The sequence below is a fragment of the Balaenoptera physalus genome (assembly GCF_965194825.1).
Source record: "Balaenoptera physalus genome assembly, chromosome: 20".
In the NCBI taxonomy this organism is placed as follows: Eukaryota; Metazoa; Chordata; class Mammalia; order Artiodactyla; family Balaenopteridae; genus Balaenoptera; species Balaenoptera physalus.
The window spans coordinates 18463234-18479930 of NC_138901.1; the positions used below are offsets into that span (position 1 = coordinate 18463234).

A 16697-nucleotide genomic window follows, 5' to 3' on the forward strand; every position below is an offset into this window, starting at 1 on the left:
CAGTGGTTAAGAATAGGCCTGTCAATGCAGGTGACACGGGTTCGAGCCCTGGTCCAGGAATATGCCACATGCCGCGGAGCAACTAAGCCCGTGCGCCACAACTACTGAGCCTGTGCTCTAGACCCTGCGAGCCACAACTACTGAGCCCACGTGGCACAACTACTGAAGCCCATGCACTCTAGGGCCTGTGCTTCGAAACAAAAGAAGCTACCGCAATGAGAAGCACGTGCACCACAATGAAGAGTAGCCCCCGCTCGCCACAACTAGAGAAGGCCCGTGTGCAGCAACGAAGACCCAATGCAGCCAAAAATAAATAAATAAATAAAATAAATTTATTAAAAAACAAACAAACATGTACTCATGATACAATGTGAGTGTGGGAAGAGTGCCTGCTCACATTTGTATGCTGGTGAGTTTAAGAAACTTTAAAAAAAAAGAAAAAAAAAGTTAAATGGTAAATTTTATGTTATGTATATTTTACCACAATAATTAATTAAGAAGCTAACAAAATGGGAGAAAATATTTACATATAAATATATATCTGTAATATATAGATAACTTTAAAAGAATTTTCAAAAGAAATGTAAATAAGAAATATTTTTTAATGTTCAACCTTACACACTTGAAATAAAATAATGAAAATTAAAAACAAAAACAAAAAAAACGCACCACATGATTTCATTTAACACCCAAAATGCAGCTCTACTTTGATCTGTTACATATTAGGGTTAAATAAAATTCTAAAGTTTCTTTTCAAAGGGTTCTGCTGCAAAAAACAAACAAAAGGGAGGGGTAGAGGGGAGGGGAAAAGGCCTATTCACCCCCCCAGCCAACTCTACACATATCCCCCAATTTCTAAGAAGCTGCCAGTCTTTCTTACCTTGCTTCTACCTCTTATTTTTGTTTAAGGGCCAAAGGTAAATGAATAAATTTGGTCTGGTCTGGTACCTTTACCAATCTCTTCCCAAACAGCCTAGTTCAGGCACCCTTAATAGAGCCTCCTTCTTAACATCAGAAGCCCAAATGGAGACAAACCCTTTTACATGGCAGACAAAAGCCAACAGGAAACCAACTGCAAAGCAAGAGGCGAGATAACATCTCTGCTAAGCATCTCTGTAACAGAACCCCCTTCTCAGCCGCTCATCAGTACCTGATGATGAAGAGAGGATCCTCCCGGATTTTGCTGGCCATGTCAAGAAGGGAATTGGCACCTGACGGGGCAAAGATAGAGCCTGGGAGGAGTCCTGTCTCAGAAGAACAGCCTGTCTCCTTCTCCTCCATCTTCTCAAAAACGTATTTGTCAATGGGGCGCCCCAGCAAGTACTCATCACGGTTCACCATCCCACCAGGACCCTGGTACATCCAGTCCAATTTTTCTTCCTTTTTCCTAGTTCAAGACAAAAAAAATACAGTCAAAGAAAATGTAGACTTCTCAAACCTACACACAAAACCTGAACATGAGGGATAGATAAGCACAGCTGGGGGAATCCCCTGGCGGCACAGTGGTTAGGACTCCACGCTCTCACCGCCAAGGGTGCAGGTTTGATCATCGCTGGTCAGGGAACAAGGATCCCACAGGCCGCAAGGCGTGGCCAAACTATAAAAAAAAAAATAAAGGCACAGCTGGTCAGAACAGGACTCATTCTACAGGCTCCTTAGCAAGGGCTAAACACCACACTCCAAGGGGCACTTGGGAAGAAACGGTACGTGCTGTCATGGAGTTTACATTTTAGGAGAGAGATCATTTCCACACACCTAAAGCAATTTATGAGGAAAAAAAAGTTCCTCAGCCTGGGGCATGGATCTTTTGCCCAGGGTTTCTCCAGTTTTCTTTACAAAGTCTTTATGTTGTGCTTTCATTTCGAGGATAATCTGAAAGAGCTAACATGCATATTCTGGATCAGTTCATCACCAAAACAATTTCTGTGACCACATACGCAGCTGTGTTTACTGTGTGTTTTGGTGCCTATTGTCACCTTGGCACCAGTGGTAATATACTACATTCGAGGGGATAATGAGAAAAGACCAGCAATAACAAGTTGTGCTTTCAAGCCAAAAGAGGGAAGCCAAATTATGTCACAGTATCATGCCAAATATTTTCCTGTGGTTCTAAGAGAAAAAAAAGTGGTGAGAAAATTGAGCCCTCACACAACAGACAGTAAAGGTGTGCTGAATTCATTCATAAGAGCATGTGTTGGAGCAGCCAATATCACATTCACACTGCAAGTAGCAAAGTAGGTTCATCGAAACAGTATTATCTATAACATTAGGTGCAATGGTTTTTGACTATGACTTTTTCATTTTGTATATTTATTTTTGTTTAAGATTATATAACAACTATGAGCATAAATAATACCTTCCTAGTTATATCTTTGCATATATTTTTAATAAAAATAATTTAAACCATTAATAGAGGGTCCAACCCTTTAGATTTCTTTTCCTATTACAAGGATTGGTTTGAGAAACACTATAGTCTATGATTAAGAATTGATTGTGGGGCTTCCCTGGTGGTGCAGTGGTTAAGAATCCGCCTGACAATGCAGGGGACACGGGTTCGAGACCTGGTCCGGGAAGATCCCACATGCCGCGGAGCAACTGAGCCTGTGTGCCACAACTGCTGAAGCCCGCATGCCTGGAGCCTGTGCTCCCCAACGGGAGAGGCCTCCACAATGAGAGGCCCGCGCACCACAATGAAGAGTAACCCCTGCTCGATGCAACTGGAGAAAGCTTGAGTGCAGCAACAAAGATCCAATGCAGCTATAAATAAATAAATAAATTTATTAAAAAAAAAAAAAAAAAAGAATTGATTGTGGGCCACTGGGGTCAGGCTCCACCCAGCTTACCCACCCTCACTCACACCACTGGGGTCAAGATGGAGGAGCAAGAGTGAGAGCCGTGCCCTGGAGAACTATGTGGAAGACTGTGGTGGGGCCTTTATGATGGGTACCAGAGGTAGTAGTGTCTTTTATGCAATTAAAGGTTTTCACCATCCTCCAGTGGGAGTAAACCAGAGACTATGTGGGAGTTTGACAGCTATTAAAACCAGGCCTCCACAGTTGGGAGGTGGCTTTGCAGTTTGGGGAGGTCTGTTTTCCATGATTCTCTGCTGGATGGTGCATGTTAGAAAGACCTCTGGAATTCCGTCACAAGTGCAGCCTTCACAGGAGTCACACTGGCAGCCAAAAGGGACCAGTGGCCACAGTTGTTGGGTCAGCTGTGACTGGTGGCATTCTCCTAGGGTTAATTGGAGGAGCTGGTATCTTATTGACAAGATCTGCCTCTGTGTAGTTTCCCAATGGTCCTCGGTTTGCTGAAGATCCCTCCCAGGTGCCTTCAACTCAGTTACCACCCTCACCTTTTGGAGACTATCAACAATATCAATGACTTCTTTCCCAGAATTTCTTTAACAGAATAAGCTGTAATTCAAGAAGGATTTTGGAAGATCAAGATACAATGTATTTTTAAATCACAGGTGAGACAACCATGGCCAAGTAGGCTATTAAGAGATATTGAGCACTTTTTTCTATTTAAAGGAACATGGGGGAATGGGTGTAAAAAGACAATACAGTTATTTATTCATAGTTGGACGGTATTTATAATCAAAATACATGTCTAACAGCATTAAAAGAAACTGTAATAAGTGCTTAGAAGATGAAGAACCAAGGGACAAATAACAGTGAAACACAACCATCATTTCCTTGGAGACTTCTCTGCCTGGTTTTGTGTGTTCTGTTATTCAAACAATAAAAAACTCCTGGGGGTTGGAGGGAATTGACTGTGAAAGGCAGACTGCATAAGAGCTTAAAGAGGTCTGAGCAAGAAGATCGGTGGTGACCAGAATATTCTGGCAAGCTCATTTTCCTGAAAGGCAGTATAACATAATGGTTAAGAGCACAAGCTCTGGAGTCAGGCAACATGGATTTGAATCCCGGCTCTAAAGCCAAGCAACTCATCTGAGCACTGGTGTCCTCACCTGTAAAATGGGGATAAAAGAGTACCTGCCTCATAGGGTTGCTGGGGATTAAATAAGTCAATGAATTTTTAAGGTGTTCAGAAGAGTGCATGGCACAAAGTAAGTACTAAATAAACCCTAGCTAGTCTTTTTTGTTTTGTTTTGTTTTGTTTTACTTCAAGGGCAACTCAACAACTGGCAGAAGAAACATAAATGTATTAAGAGATAAAATATGTACTTCATAATTTCTTTGCCCCTCCTATCCCATAACCTACCTTTTAGTTCTGTCATGTCTTCTTACCCTGGGGATAAATCATTGATGTTCCCACTAGCTAGTCTTTTTATTCTCTATGTATGTGTTTTGTATCTCCCACCAGGTTTTTTTAAACTCCTAGATGGCTGGAATGAATCCCAGACAGTTGCCTAATATGTTCAGTGTTCGACAATTCATGGGCAATGGGTCTGGAGCTGGCAGTACTTTTTGAATGAAAAGCAGGTCTCAGTGATCGAGTAGGGGGGGATCCTAAAAGGACTTGTCAAAGATGACTCAAGGGATCATGCCTATGCATGCCTGACACAAACACAGATGGGGAAACTGGAAATAAATATTTGTTTATTCATTTGTAAACACTGACTCAGCACACTTCCTATGTGCCAGGCAGAGGAAGAAGGTCAGAAAGATGACAAAGATTCAGGCAGCTGAGTTGCTCACAGGCTACCAGATGAGGCACAGAGGTCAACAAATTACCAAACAGTGCTGCTGAGAGCTAAGTATGTGATGGGTAACTGTGGGACACTTGAAGCAGAACTGCCTGAATAAAAAAAAAAAAAAGAACTGCCTGAATATACAGAGATACAAGAGTTTGTGTGGGATAAATGTGGGAGTTGTCAGCATGAAGCAGACACTGGTACCAGAGGAATGAAGGGAGAAGAACAGTGAGCCTTGGGAAGCAGGAGCAGTTACTGGATGAGGGAAAAGAAGCTAAGCAAGTGAATACAAGAGAAGAGATGGTATGAAGAGGTAGGAGGGCCAGGAATATGCAGGCAAAGGAGCAAAACGTATCCAGAAGAAAGGATAGGAAAAATGAAGACAGATACTTCTATAAAGTAGTATTTTCAGGGCTACAGCTAGTCTTAAAAGGACTCAACTAATATCAGTACTGCTCAGGCCCTGCAGTAAGAGAACATGTTGTATCGCTGAGATCCAGTGCCACTGGACTTGACCTGGTTCCGCCACTACCCAGCTGGGTAAACGTGCAAGTTACTTCTGTGCACTTCCATATCCTCACGTCTAAAATGGAGCTAGCAACTGCCATCTCTCATCATTTTTAAAGTGAGACCCTCTCTCTGAGTTTTTAAATGAGAGAAGATTTGGGGTAAAAGTCATATAAAAACGAAATGATGTATAGAGTTTTGCTGTTGCTATCACTAAGGATATAGAACAGGTTCTCAATTGAGGCTGCCCATGAGGATCACCCGGGGAGCTCTTAAAGTATCCAGATGCCCTTGCCCCAGACACCCCCTGCTATTCTTAGAGAGTCTGCTTGGGTGGGAATCACTCCCATCTTCATTTATCTAGTCTTCCAAGGATACCCTAAAGTGCAAGCGTTGAAAAATGCTGGTAAAGAAAACACAATTTTCTAATATTATCAGTAAATACTTAAACAACATTCTATTGCAAAGAGGGATTTGGATGGAGATCAAGGATAACGTGCATATTGAGGTTTTTTCTTTGTTCTAAGAGAGCTGCATAATAAACACAGAAAAGATTATCTGAACCATACAAGTGAATTGTAAATAGCAAAGGGTTGTATTGGATAAATGAAAAGCACGACACTATGCAAAGAACTACACAAACCAGTCAGCTGGACAAGCAGATGGTCTAAATACATCTGCAAGTGAAGACCAAAAAAAGGGACCTACGTGCTAACCTTTGAGTTTCATAACATTGGAGAATATGTGAGGGGACAAAAAATCAAAAGAATATAAAATCAAAAAAAAAAAAAAAAAAAAAAAAGAATATAAAATCACCTTCCTCCTATTCACAACAGACAAGAGGGCATGAGGGTCAGCAACAAGATATACACTGACTCCCAGCTCTGAAGCTGCTCATCTATACTCTGACCTCATTAATTAGACTCTGCAAAGCCCAAATTTCTGACATATCAGGCACAGAATATGTAATGCTTGGCTGAATAAAAATTTCAAAATAATTTTTTACTTTTGGTTAGTGGGAAAGTAAACTCTTATGACTAATGGGTATTCCGTCTAAAATTGACATTTGTTTTAAAATCAAGGGTTCACAAAATCTCAAACTTCACATATAAAAATGCCATATAAGCTGCCCAGGAATTAATTCAAATGTGTGAAATTTATTTAGTTTAAATTATAAAGAATATAATTTATACAAAGTGTATAAAGTAAAATAATTTAATGTGTATCTATGGTTAAAAAAAACTTATAGGGACTTCCCTGGTGGTCCAGTGGTTAAGACTTTGCCTTCCAATACAGGGGGTGCGGGTTCGATCCCTGGTTGGGGAGCTAAGATCCCACGTGCCTTGTGGCCAAAAAACAAAACAGAAACAATATTGTAACAAATTCAATAAAGGTTAAAAAAAAAAAAAAAAACTTATAAAATTTCATTCTTTAACCTCATTTTATATATTAATGCCCTAAATATATTGTGCTGTACTTTAAAAACTCCAAGACTCCATTTATTTTAAAACATTTCAAATTTTATACTTAAGTCAGAATGGCCTTCTGCCAATCCTGAAAGAATGTATACATATATACAATGGAATATTACTCAGCCATAAAAAGGAACGAAAATGGGTCATTTGTACAGATGTGGATGGATCTAGAGACTGTCATACAGAGTGAAGTAAAAGTTAAGTCAGAAAGAGAAAAACAAATATTGTATATTAACACATATATATGGAATCTAGAAAAATGGTACACATGAACCAGTTTGCAAGGCAGAAATAGAGACAGAGATGTAGAGAACAAACATATGGACACTAAGGGGGGGAAGTTGGGGGGGGTGAACTGGGAGATCAAGATTGACATGTATACACTAATATGTATAAAATAGACAACTAATAAGAAGCTGCTGTATAAAAAATAAATAAAATAAACAAACAAAAAAAAAAAACAAAGAAAGAATGTAATTGTTATCCTGCCTAAATTCCATAATGCCATTTCCACGAACTGAAACTAAGCCTCTCTCTCTCACACACACACACACGCCTCTGTATGTCACAAATCCTCCTGTCATGAAATTACTAAGGAAAAGCCCTGTATATCCAACAGGGGAAGTATGTCACATGTCACCCTGGAGACTTGCCCACTAGGATATGAACAAGGGATAGTACAGATAAGTCAATTTTAGTCTATCTGGAGTTTTTTTAATTCAATTCTGATTTAGGAATGCACTGCATATTTTTTTTTAAAAATTTTAAAATACTGATTTATTGGTGATCGTTCCAGTGAAGAAGTGGGTTTTCTCGGATTTGTTTTTTTCATACAGAATACAGTCTGTGGTTATTATATGCACATTTTACTGAAACTTAATCAGGAAGTCAAACAAGAAAGCAATAGCTCTTACCAGAAACAAAATTCCAAGTATATTAAAATAAGTCAGAGATTATAAATATCTTTAGTATATTCACTACTCATTGCTTTTCACTGTTTTAAAAAAACAAATTCCCAAAGAATAATTTTACATTTGATTTTAAAGCAGGTGATTTTTAACTATATTTTCTTACATTTAAGATTTACAAAAAATATGTATATACAGACTGTTTAATGTTCTTGGGATAAAAAAAACATTGATGACTCCCAATTTCCACTGAATACTACCTGTACTCTCAAACATGACATTTGAAAACCTTCACTTTTCATTAGCTGCAGAAAAAGTACACTGAATATTTAGAAACAAGAAAGAGTAAAGAAAATAGAGATGGAAATTCGGATCGGCTTTAAAAAAAAAAAATTGGGGCGCTCTCACAACACCTAGCTTCTATCCAGCGCTAACTCCATTAGTGCCACCACGACCACCTCCCTGGCTCTAGAAACCTCCCTCTGAGAACAAGTTAGAGACTTTGCTTTTGCCCTCCCTGGGCCGCGGAACCTCTGCTTGAGAGCGCCCTCCCCACTGCCAGCCAGCTCGGTGCACAGCCACTTCCCGGCCAAGAGCCCTGGCTGGACCCAGAGCTGATCTCGCCTTATTAAATTACAGAAATCGGGGCTTCCCTGGTGGTGCAGCGGTTGAGAATCTGCCTGCCAATGCAGGGGACACGGGTTCGAGCCCTGGTCTGGGAAGATCCCACGTGCCGCGGAGCAACTAGGCCCGTGAGCCACAACTACTGAGCCTGCGCGTCTGGAGCCTGTGCTCCGCAACAAGAGAGGCCGCGACAGTGAGAGGCCCGCGCACCGCGATGAAGAGTGGCCCCAGCTTAACGCAACTAGAGAAAGCCCTCGCACAGAAACGAAGACCCAACACAGCCATAAATAAATAAATAAATAAATATTAAATAAATAAATAAATTACAGAAATCGGTAAAAAAGAACATTCCCACTGTCTATCCTCACACCCCAGATTAGAATCCCACGTTCCGGGAAACCTGCACTGCATATTTTATGCTTTTAATTTTTCTCAGAACACATTTATTCCCATCCCCTTTTATGAGATGGGTAGAGTAATTATTGTCTGTTACTCCTATCCTATATTATACAAGAGGAAACTGAAGTCAGGGAAAATCGAATGAGACTGTCCACAGTCACACAGCTTTTACTGACAGACACACCATCTACCTCCTTCCATGGGACCTCTCTGCCTCCCTAAAATGAGCCTGCAATCCATAAATAAACAAAAGCAGGACTGAGGCCTCAGCACATACTGAGAAGCAGGGTACAGGCAATCATCCTCAGCCACAGTTATCTGGCAATCATCTACCATGAACTTGGTCTACACTAAGCCCTTTATATGTCATCTCATTTGATCCTCAACAAACCTGAGGAGTTGGGTACTCTCACGCCCCCGGTTCTACTGAGGTAACCAAGGCTCCCAAACTTGCTCCCAGTTACACAGCTAGGCTAGTCCATGCCATGCCAGCCTCAGAACCCAGGCCAGTCTGATTCCAAACTCACGCTCTTAACCAGCTATCATGCAACAACTGGACGATGCACCTGCAGGCAGTTCTGCAACTCCCCACACACCAAGACACCCCCAGGTCAAAGCGCCCCAGCTCCTCACGTACTTGACAGCTCCAACGTCCTCCGCATAGCGCTGCATCTCCTCCCGGGCCCTCTCCTCCCGCAGCTCGCGCTGAAGCTCCTCAATCTTTTTCCGCTCAGCCTCATGTTTCTGCTCAGCTTTCCACACTTTCTCCACATTGCGGAGGGTCTGCGGGTGCCAGCTCTTCTTCAGATTCTGTGGGAAATGAAAGGAGGGAGAAAACAATGCGGCCAGTGGGTGGGTGGTGAGTATAACTGGCCCTCCCTTTCCCACCCCTATATTCATGCCAAGGCAGGCATGTAAGGGCAAGACGTCTTTAACAATGGCAAGGTTGGCACCCAAAAATCTCACACATGGGGATGCGGGAGAGAGGTTGTTCAAGTACATAAAGCCTCAGGAAAAAACAGGCCCCTCCGAGATTCCCTTCAAATACTTCTATCCTGAAATGTGTGAGTCTGACTTCCACTGGTCATGCCTGAAGTGAGGGTTGGTGATGACAGTACAGGAGGAATGGTGTAGAGAAGCAGGAAAGTATAGACTCTGAAAGGCAAAAGAATTCAAGTGCCTTTGGCACTAGACGTTCATTCTTATGAACACAGCCTTCTTTTCCTTGAGTCCACTTAACGTGCCTTAAACTTGCATGGTTTACAACCCCACCTAGTACCTCTTTCAACCTTCCTTCCCAAGAATCTCCCCCTGGTTCTGATCTTCCCCCTCACCCTCAAGGAATGCTTCTCCTCTCCCTCCTCCCCATTAGCCACTGCTTTGGTTCAGCTTCCCAACCAGGGAAGGTTTCCTGGAGGAAGTGACATCTAAGGATAATTATAAATTAGCCCAGTGATGTAGGAAGTGGGATGGAGTGGGGTAGATTTCCACACAGAGGTAACAGCACACACAACTGCAGGCCCAGTGGTGAGAAAGAACAAATAATTCAGCATGGCTGGAGATAGGAGAGCAAGCTTGGAAGGGGCTCAAGATGAAGCCAACTAAGAAAGCAACAGCTTAAGGGCCTTACAAGCCATGTTAAGGGATTGGATTTTATCCTGTTGACAGTAGAAAACACTAAGCATTCATATGCAGGTGGGAGGCACGACCAGCCTAGCATGTAAAGAATGGATTGGAGAGGATCAGGATTGAAAACCAGGAGACCAGTTAGGAAACCTAAATGAGGGAATTGCCTGGCGGTCCAGTGGTTAGGACTCCGTGCTCCCACTGTAGGGGGCGGGGTTCAATGCCTGGTCAGGGAACTAAGATCCTACGTGCTGCTCAGTGTGGCCAAAATAATTTTTTTTTTTTAAATGAGGGCTTCCTTTTTTCTCTCTCTTCTTGTACTCCCTTTCCCCTCATCAGGTTGTTCAGTCCTTCCTCCCTTCCTCCCCAACCCTCCACCTTGTCCTAATGGTCCTCCTCTCTCGCCTTCAATATGGATGATTTTGCCTCCCAGGGAACATTTGGCAATGTCTGTAGACAGTTTTGGTTGTCACAACTGAAGGAGGAAGGTGCTACTGGCTAAAGGCCAGGGATGCTGCTACATGCACAGGACCACACACACAACAAAGAATTATCCAGCCCAAAATGTCAATAGCACTGAGGTTGAGGGACTCTGGATTAGAGCTTTCCTGTCCCTAAATGCAGCTACTTGAAGACACTAAGTCAGAAGAACCTTGATGGTATCTTGGAACTCATTCTAATTGACAACACCTGACAAACTCTAATATAGCTACTGGACAGGTGGCTAAACGAATCTATTTCCTGATTCAATTAGCTACACTTTCAGGAGATTAGCATTTTTCTGATCTTGCACCATGTTCTTATGGGTACATTTGCCCAATTCGGAGGCTTAGCCCCCTACAAATGAACTATACAGTTTAAGAGAAATAGCCACATAACTTATATTAAGTGCTATAAATTCAGAAGAATGCTCTGCCACTACAGATCAGGATGCAGCACTGAAGAAGGAGTGGATGTCAGAAAGGTGAACATGAGGAAGATCTTCCGTGACCCCAGGACATGGCTCAGGGACGAGGACAACGGGGGCACAAATCACCCCTACTACAGCCCAGGACATGACTGAACTCCTAGCTGAGGAAAGGAGATGTATCCCAAGACAAGATATACAAAACGAAGTGACACGTCCTCCATACCCGCCTCCTTTCCTAGCCACGGTTCCAACCGCCCCGAGGCTTCCCAAAATTTCCAGCCAGAAGGGCTCCCTGTCAACAAACACCACCTGCCTTCCTTGGCGACCCACCTCACATATCTTCCCAAGTCTCCGCCCGGTCCCTCACGGCCTTAGCTATCCGTAGCCTGTCCAGGGCTACAGCTCTCTGTCCCCAACGGCTGCGTTGCCAAGAATACCCACTGTCACCCCCGCCAATTTCCGTCCCCAGCCTCAGTCGGTCTCCGGCCTCAGTCTTCCCCCAGCCCTGGGCTCCCTCACTTACCAGGTCTCCGCCCCCCATGATGGTGGAGACGTTTCCTCACTACGCGGACCTGGAAAACTCAGGAAGGATCGAGGAGAAACGCAGAGAAAGAGTTCAGCTACGACCTCCGGAGAGCTGATCCCGGGGACAACTGGCTACCACTTTCACTGCCCGATCCAGAGACCACTTCCGGGAGAGCGTTGTATTACAGCGACGGCGTCGCGGTACCATGACGTTTAATACTCGCTGTCGCGCTGCGTGGCGGTAGCGTCACGTGCAGTTTCGCAGGTTGCGGCCGTGATATCGCGGGATCTGTGGTTTCACTTTGGTCGCCTCGGGTTGGCTCCTACCCTGATTTCTGGAATAGTGAGTTAAAACGCTGCGGCTGTTTCGGGTTACAGTTGGTCCTGGGCCTAGCCCGGCGGTTCGGTTGCCATGGCGACGCACCGCGGCGTCCCCCTCGGAGCTCCACTCGGGGCCTCCCTCGCGAGGCCCCAGCGTGGACCAACCTAGGCCACCCGGAGTTTCTAAACGGCTTTTCAAATCCGCAGTCTCCTCAAACCTCGACTCACAGCCAATCCCCTTACTCCAGGAGTATTTTACGGAGTTAAATAGAAACCATCGAGCCGAAATTCCATCAGCTTCCCTGCACCAAACCTTTAGAATCTGCCAGCATTCCCCTTTCCTTTCCCTTCGTTTACGATGGAAGAAGCATCCCTCCTAATCTAAGGCACGGCGGTTCATCTGCTCGGATCCCACCCCTCGCATCTGGTATTACTCAATTCCTCCCTCCCTCCTCTTATCTCCCTAAGTATTGGTTCTTTGTCATCATCATTTTAGATACGCTCAGTTGATCCTTAAAAAAGAAAAAAGCTCATGTCTTTCCCCCAGCTGCTGCACTCTCTTCTCCGTCTTTAGCGAACTTGAAACAAGTTGTCTCCACTACGGAGACAAGATGCTTGCACTTCGGAGACGAGATGCTTCCGCTTCATCTGCTTAACCTAAACCCTCCGCTCAACTATTCTCCCCGTGATCTTCAGTAATACCCCTGTATTTAAATCAAATAACACATTTCATCCTCATATGGACTACCCCTAGCCTTTGGTATTGAGGACCACTCTCTCCTTATCGAAACACTTTTCACTTGACTTCTTCCCATCACTCTCCAAATTTTCCTTCTCTAGATCCTTCTCAGGGAACATTTTCTTTTTTTCTTCCTCATCCGTTCTGTCTTAGGTCCTTTCACAGTAGGTGCTCTCCTTGGGTGATCTCATCTACTCACAGGGTTTCAGTTACCATCTATATGCTAATGAGTCCCAAATTCATTATCTCCAGTCGTAGCCCTCTTTCAAGCTCCAGGGTTTTAAGCCTGGCTATTAGGCATTTCCAACTGGACATCTGGAAGTCACTTAAACTAAATGCGTTATCTCACCTATACCTACTCCCCCAATCCCCTACTACCACCACTTCTCCATCTGGACGTCATTCTAGATCTCTCCCTCATCTCCAACATCCAATCAACAAGATTCTAACTGCTCAACATCTCTCAAATCTGTCCACCTCACCATGACATTCACCACCTGCCTGGTTCAGGCCGTCATCATCCCTCATCCGGTAGAAGTCCACTTCCCCGTTTTCAGTTTTATCCCTTATAGATCTATGCACTCTTTTTATAGCTAAGAGTGATCTCTCTAGCAATAACACAAAATAAAAAGCTTAAACATTTTTTCTTGTAAAAAAAAAAAAAAGAGTGATCTCTCTAAAATGCAGATATGATTGTATCAACCCACCGCTTTAAAACGTTTCGTAGCTCCCCATTATTCATACTATAGAGCCCGCGTTTAAAAAATATGAAGTCCTGGGAATTCCCTGGCGGTCCAGTGGTTAGGACTCTGCACTTTCACTGCTGAGGGCCCGGGTTCAATCCCTCGTTAGGGAACTAATATCCCACAAGACGGGCTGCGCGGCCATGTCGAGTTCTTTCACGATCTGACTCTTCTTACCTCTCCAGCTTCATAAGACTCCCTACCTCTCACTCACTATGCTAGAGCTAAACTTTTATTTCCCTAGCCAAACACTCTTAACAACAACAACAAAAAAACATGTTTTAGTGGGTAATACATTGTAAATATGTTTTAAAAGATACAAAAGTCAACACAGTAGGGAGTTCCCTGGTGGTCCAGTGGTTAAGAATCCACGCTTCCACTGCAGGGGTCCTTGGTTTGATACCCGATCAGGAAACTAAGATCCTGCTGCTGTGTGGTGAGGCCAAAAAAAAGTCAATGCAGTAGAAGCCTTCCACCATCCTTATACCCTCCTCAATCAGCGTTCATTTATCCCATGTTTCCTTTACATACCTTTATAATTTTATGTTACATATTTAAGTCTTTGATCCATTTGGAATTTTTTTTTTTTTTTTTTTGGTCTTTCTAGTTGGATACACATTCACCTCAACACCTCTACAGAATAATCTTATATTTTCCCTACTGGTGTGAAATACATACATATATACATATACTATATTCCTATTTGTATCTGAGTCTGTTTCTGGATTCTCTATTCCATTCCATTAATCCATCTATTCATGTGGTCTTATCAAACTGCCCTAATAGTTTTATTTTAATGACATAGGCCTACTTCTCCCTCACTACTCTTCTTTTTCTGGAGTTTCCTGGTTCTTTTTACAATTTTATTTTTCCAAATGAACTTTCAGGTCAGCTTGTCCAGTTCCAGAAACAGTGTTTTTTATGTTATTATTGAGAGGTATATTAAATTTGTAGATTAATTAGGTGAATTATATTATAGCATTTACTCTGTATTATAATTGCCTATGTACTTGTCTGTATCCATGTAAGTTCCATAATGCTAGAGACCTCCACCTTTGTGTCCCTTGTGCTTGGCACAGTTTCTGGCACATAGTAGTTGCTTAATTATTGTTAAATGAATACATGAATGGATGGATGAGCCTTAAAGGCCCTGTGTTCTGAAGTCACCATTGACCAAAGTGTTTTGCTTAGGGCATGACTGCATAGAAATAATAATAATCATTAATATTAATAATTCCATACAGTAATAATGGGGGTTATATGTTTGAAAAAGCAATGGCTTTGGCTTGCATTTGAATCACAAGTCTGTCAGCTATGTTACGTGACCTTGGACAAGTTACATAACCTCTCTGAGAGTTTTTCCTCATCTGTAAAATAAGAGCAGTACCACCTACCCTGCAAAGTTGTTGTAAGAATTAGATGCAATTACATTTGTAAAGCATTTCACATAGTCTCTGGTAGATAGTAGATGCTCAATAAATGATAACAATTCTATCCACAAAGTTACCAATATCCATAGTAACTTCTCTTCTAGGGCTGATTGACACGAAAGGTTAGGAGGAAGAAGATGGTTCTAAAAGTCAGTGGTGCCATAGTTTTGTGGTGGAAAGTACTTGAAAACAAGACAGGGCTATTTTTGAGGCAGAGATAACTGAAATCACAGAAACTACATGAACCAATTTCTTTTCACCAGTGTTTCTCAAAGTGTGACCTGGGGACTACCTATAATAGAATACCTTGAAGGTCTTCTTAAACATGACATGTTCCTGGACCCTACCCTTGAACCACTGAATAGACTTTCCAGGGGTGAGATTCTCAGATTCTAGAAAGTTGTTTGTGTGATTCATGTGCACACTAGAGTTTGAAAACTACTGCTTTAGAATAAAGTTAGTTTTCAAAGATAAATAAATAAATGAAATAGTCTTGTCTTAAGCCAGGAAACCTAGAGGTTATTTACAAACATTGTAATACAGAGCTGTTTTCCCAATGAGGAGAGGGGCGTTATGAGAGGCTAATCAAGGAATTAATTGCCATGACTGATCTGTGTTGCCTTTCGTCATCATTTATTCATTCATTTGTCCATTCAGTGTATGTCAGACTCTGGACAAATTGTACTATAACCATAGTCTTTAAACTGATAAATGCTCTTCCCAAGGTAGAGTCAGGTCTTTGCTACTCCTCAGCTACTACAGAGATAGTTGTCCCAAATTCTGCTGCTTTGGAGCTTGTACAAGCCAGCCCTACAGTCAGGTAACCATAAATAGCCCCACAGCTGTTAAGGCAGGTTAACAACTATAGGCCCTGATCAAATGGTCTGGTTAGGCATGAATCCTGCAGAAAGTGGTGGAAGAGTGAGCTGTTGAGATAGGGTAAGCCAGAAAGCATCCTCCAAGTTAGGGAGCATTCCTTTCTTCCTTCCTGCATCCATTCAGCAACCTAAGGGAAAGATTATTATGTGCTAGTTAGCACTATACTAAGAACAATGCTAAGTATGGAGGCTACAAAGATGGAAACTTTCCCCTGGCCTTTATACCCCTTTATGGTATAAAGGAGGAGGCAGATGCCTAAATACCTGACATCACTATAGTGTAGCAAAGGCCATAATTGAGAAACATACAAAGTAATATATTAACCCAGGGAAATAAAGATTTTTTGCACAAACAGTGAAGCATAGTGTGTGCTGGAGTCAAAACATACCTGGGGGGCTTCCCTGGTGGCACAGTGGTTGAGAATCTGCCTGCCAATGCAGGGGACACGGGTTCGAGCCCTGGTCTGGGAAGATCCCACATGCCGCGGAGCAACTAGGCCCATGAGCCACAACTACTGAGCCTGCGCGTCTGGAGCCTGTGCTCCGCAACAAGAGAGGCCGCGACAGTGAGAGGCCCGCGCATCGCGATGAAGAGTGGCCCCCACTTGCCGCAACTGGAGAAAGCCCTTGCACAGAAACGAAGACCCAACACAGCCAAAAATAAATAATAAATAAATAATAAATAAATTAAAAAAAAAAAACATACCTGGGTTAAGATCCTGGCATGCCACATTGCAGGTCAGTTAACCTTTCTGAGCCTTAGTTCCCCCATTACTAAAACAATGATTTTATTAACACCTAACCAACCTCATAAAGTTGCTGTGCAGATTCAGTGAAGTAATGTTCTACTTCTCCACTTCAGTCATTCAAATACCGCTCTCAAAATTTTTGTCACATTCATAAAGCAATGATATTTAATACTTTTACTTACATTGATTCACCTTTTTTAAAA

General features: G+C 42.6%; 1 protein-coding gene and 1 pseudogene across 3 annotated transcripts in view; one reads left to right on the forward strand and one right to left on the reverse strand.

Annotated features, from left to right (window-relative positions):
• CWC25 (CWC25 spliceosome associated protein homolog) overlaps positions 1 to 11797 on the reverse strand; it is a 33937-nt gene extending 22140 nt beyond the window's left edge. The window contains exons 1-3 of one of the 2 annotated variants that reach the window (XM_082442385.1): positions 11633 to 11795; positions 9211 to 9383; positions 1151 to 1387 (exon numbers count right to left, since the gene is read on the reverse strand). In XM_082442385.1, the coding sequence (XP_082298511.1) occupies positions 1151 to 1387; positions 9211 to 9383; positions 11633 to 11650 (428 nt within the window). In that variant the 5' untranslated portion in view covers positions 11651 to 11795. Of the gene's footprint in view, positions 1 to 1150; positions 1388 to 9210; positions 9384 to 11632 lie in introns of both variants that reach the window. The other variant, XM_082442386.1, reaches the window with a different exon arrangement.
• Positions 1400 to 4787, forward strand: LOC309650712 (mitochondrial import inner membrane translocase subunit Tim17-A pseudogene; annotated as a pseudogene). The gene has a single exon. The product of its transcript is annotated as a mitochondrial import inner membrane translocase subunit Tim17-A pseudogene (transcript).
• Positions 11798 to 16697: the final 4900 nt, after the last annotated feature.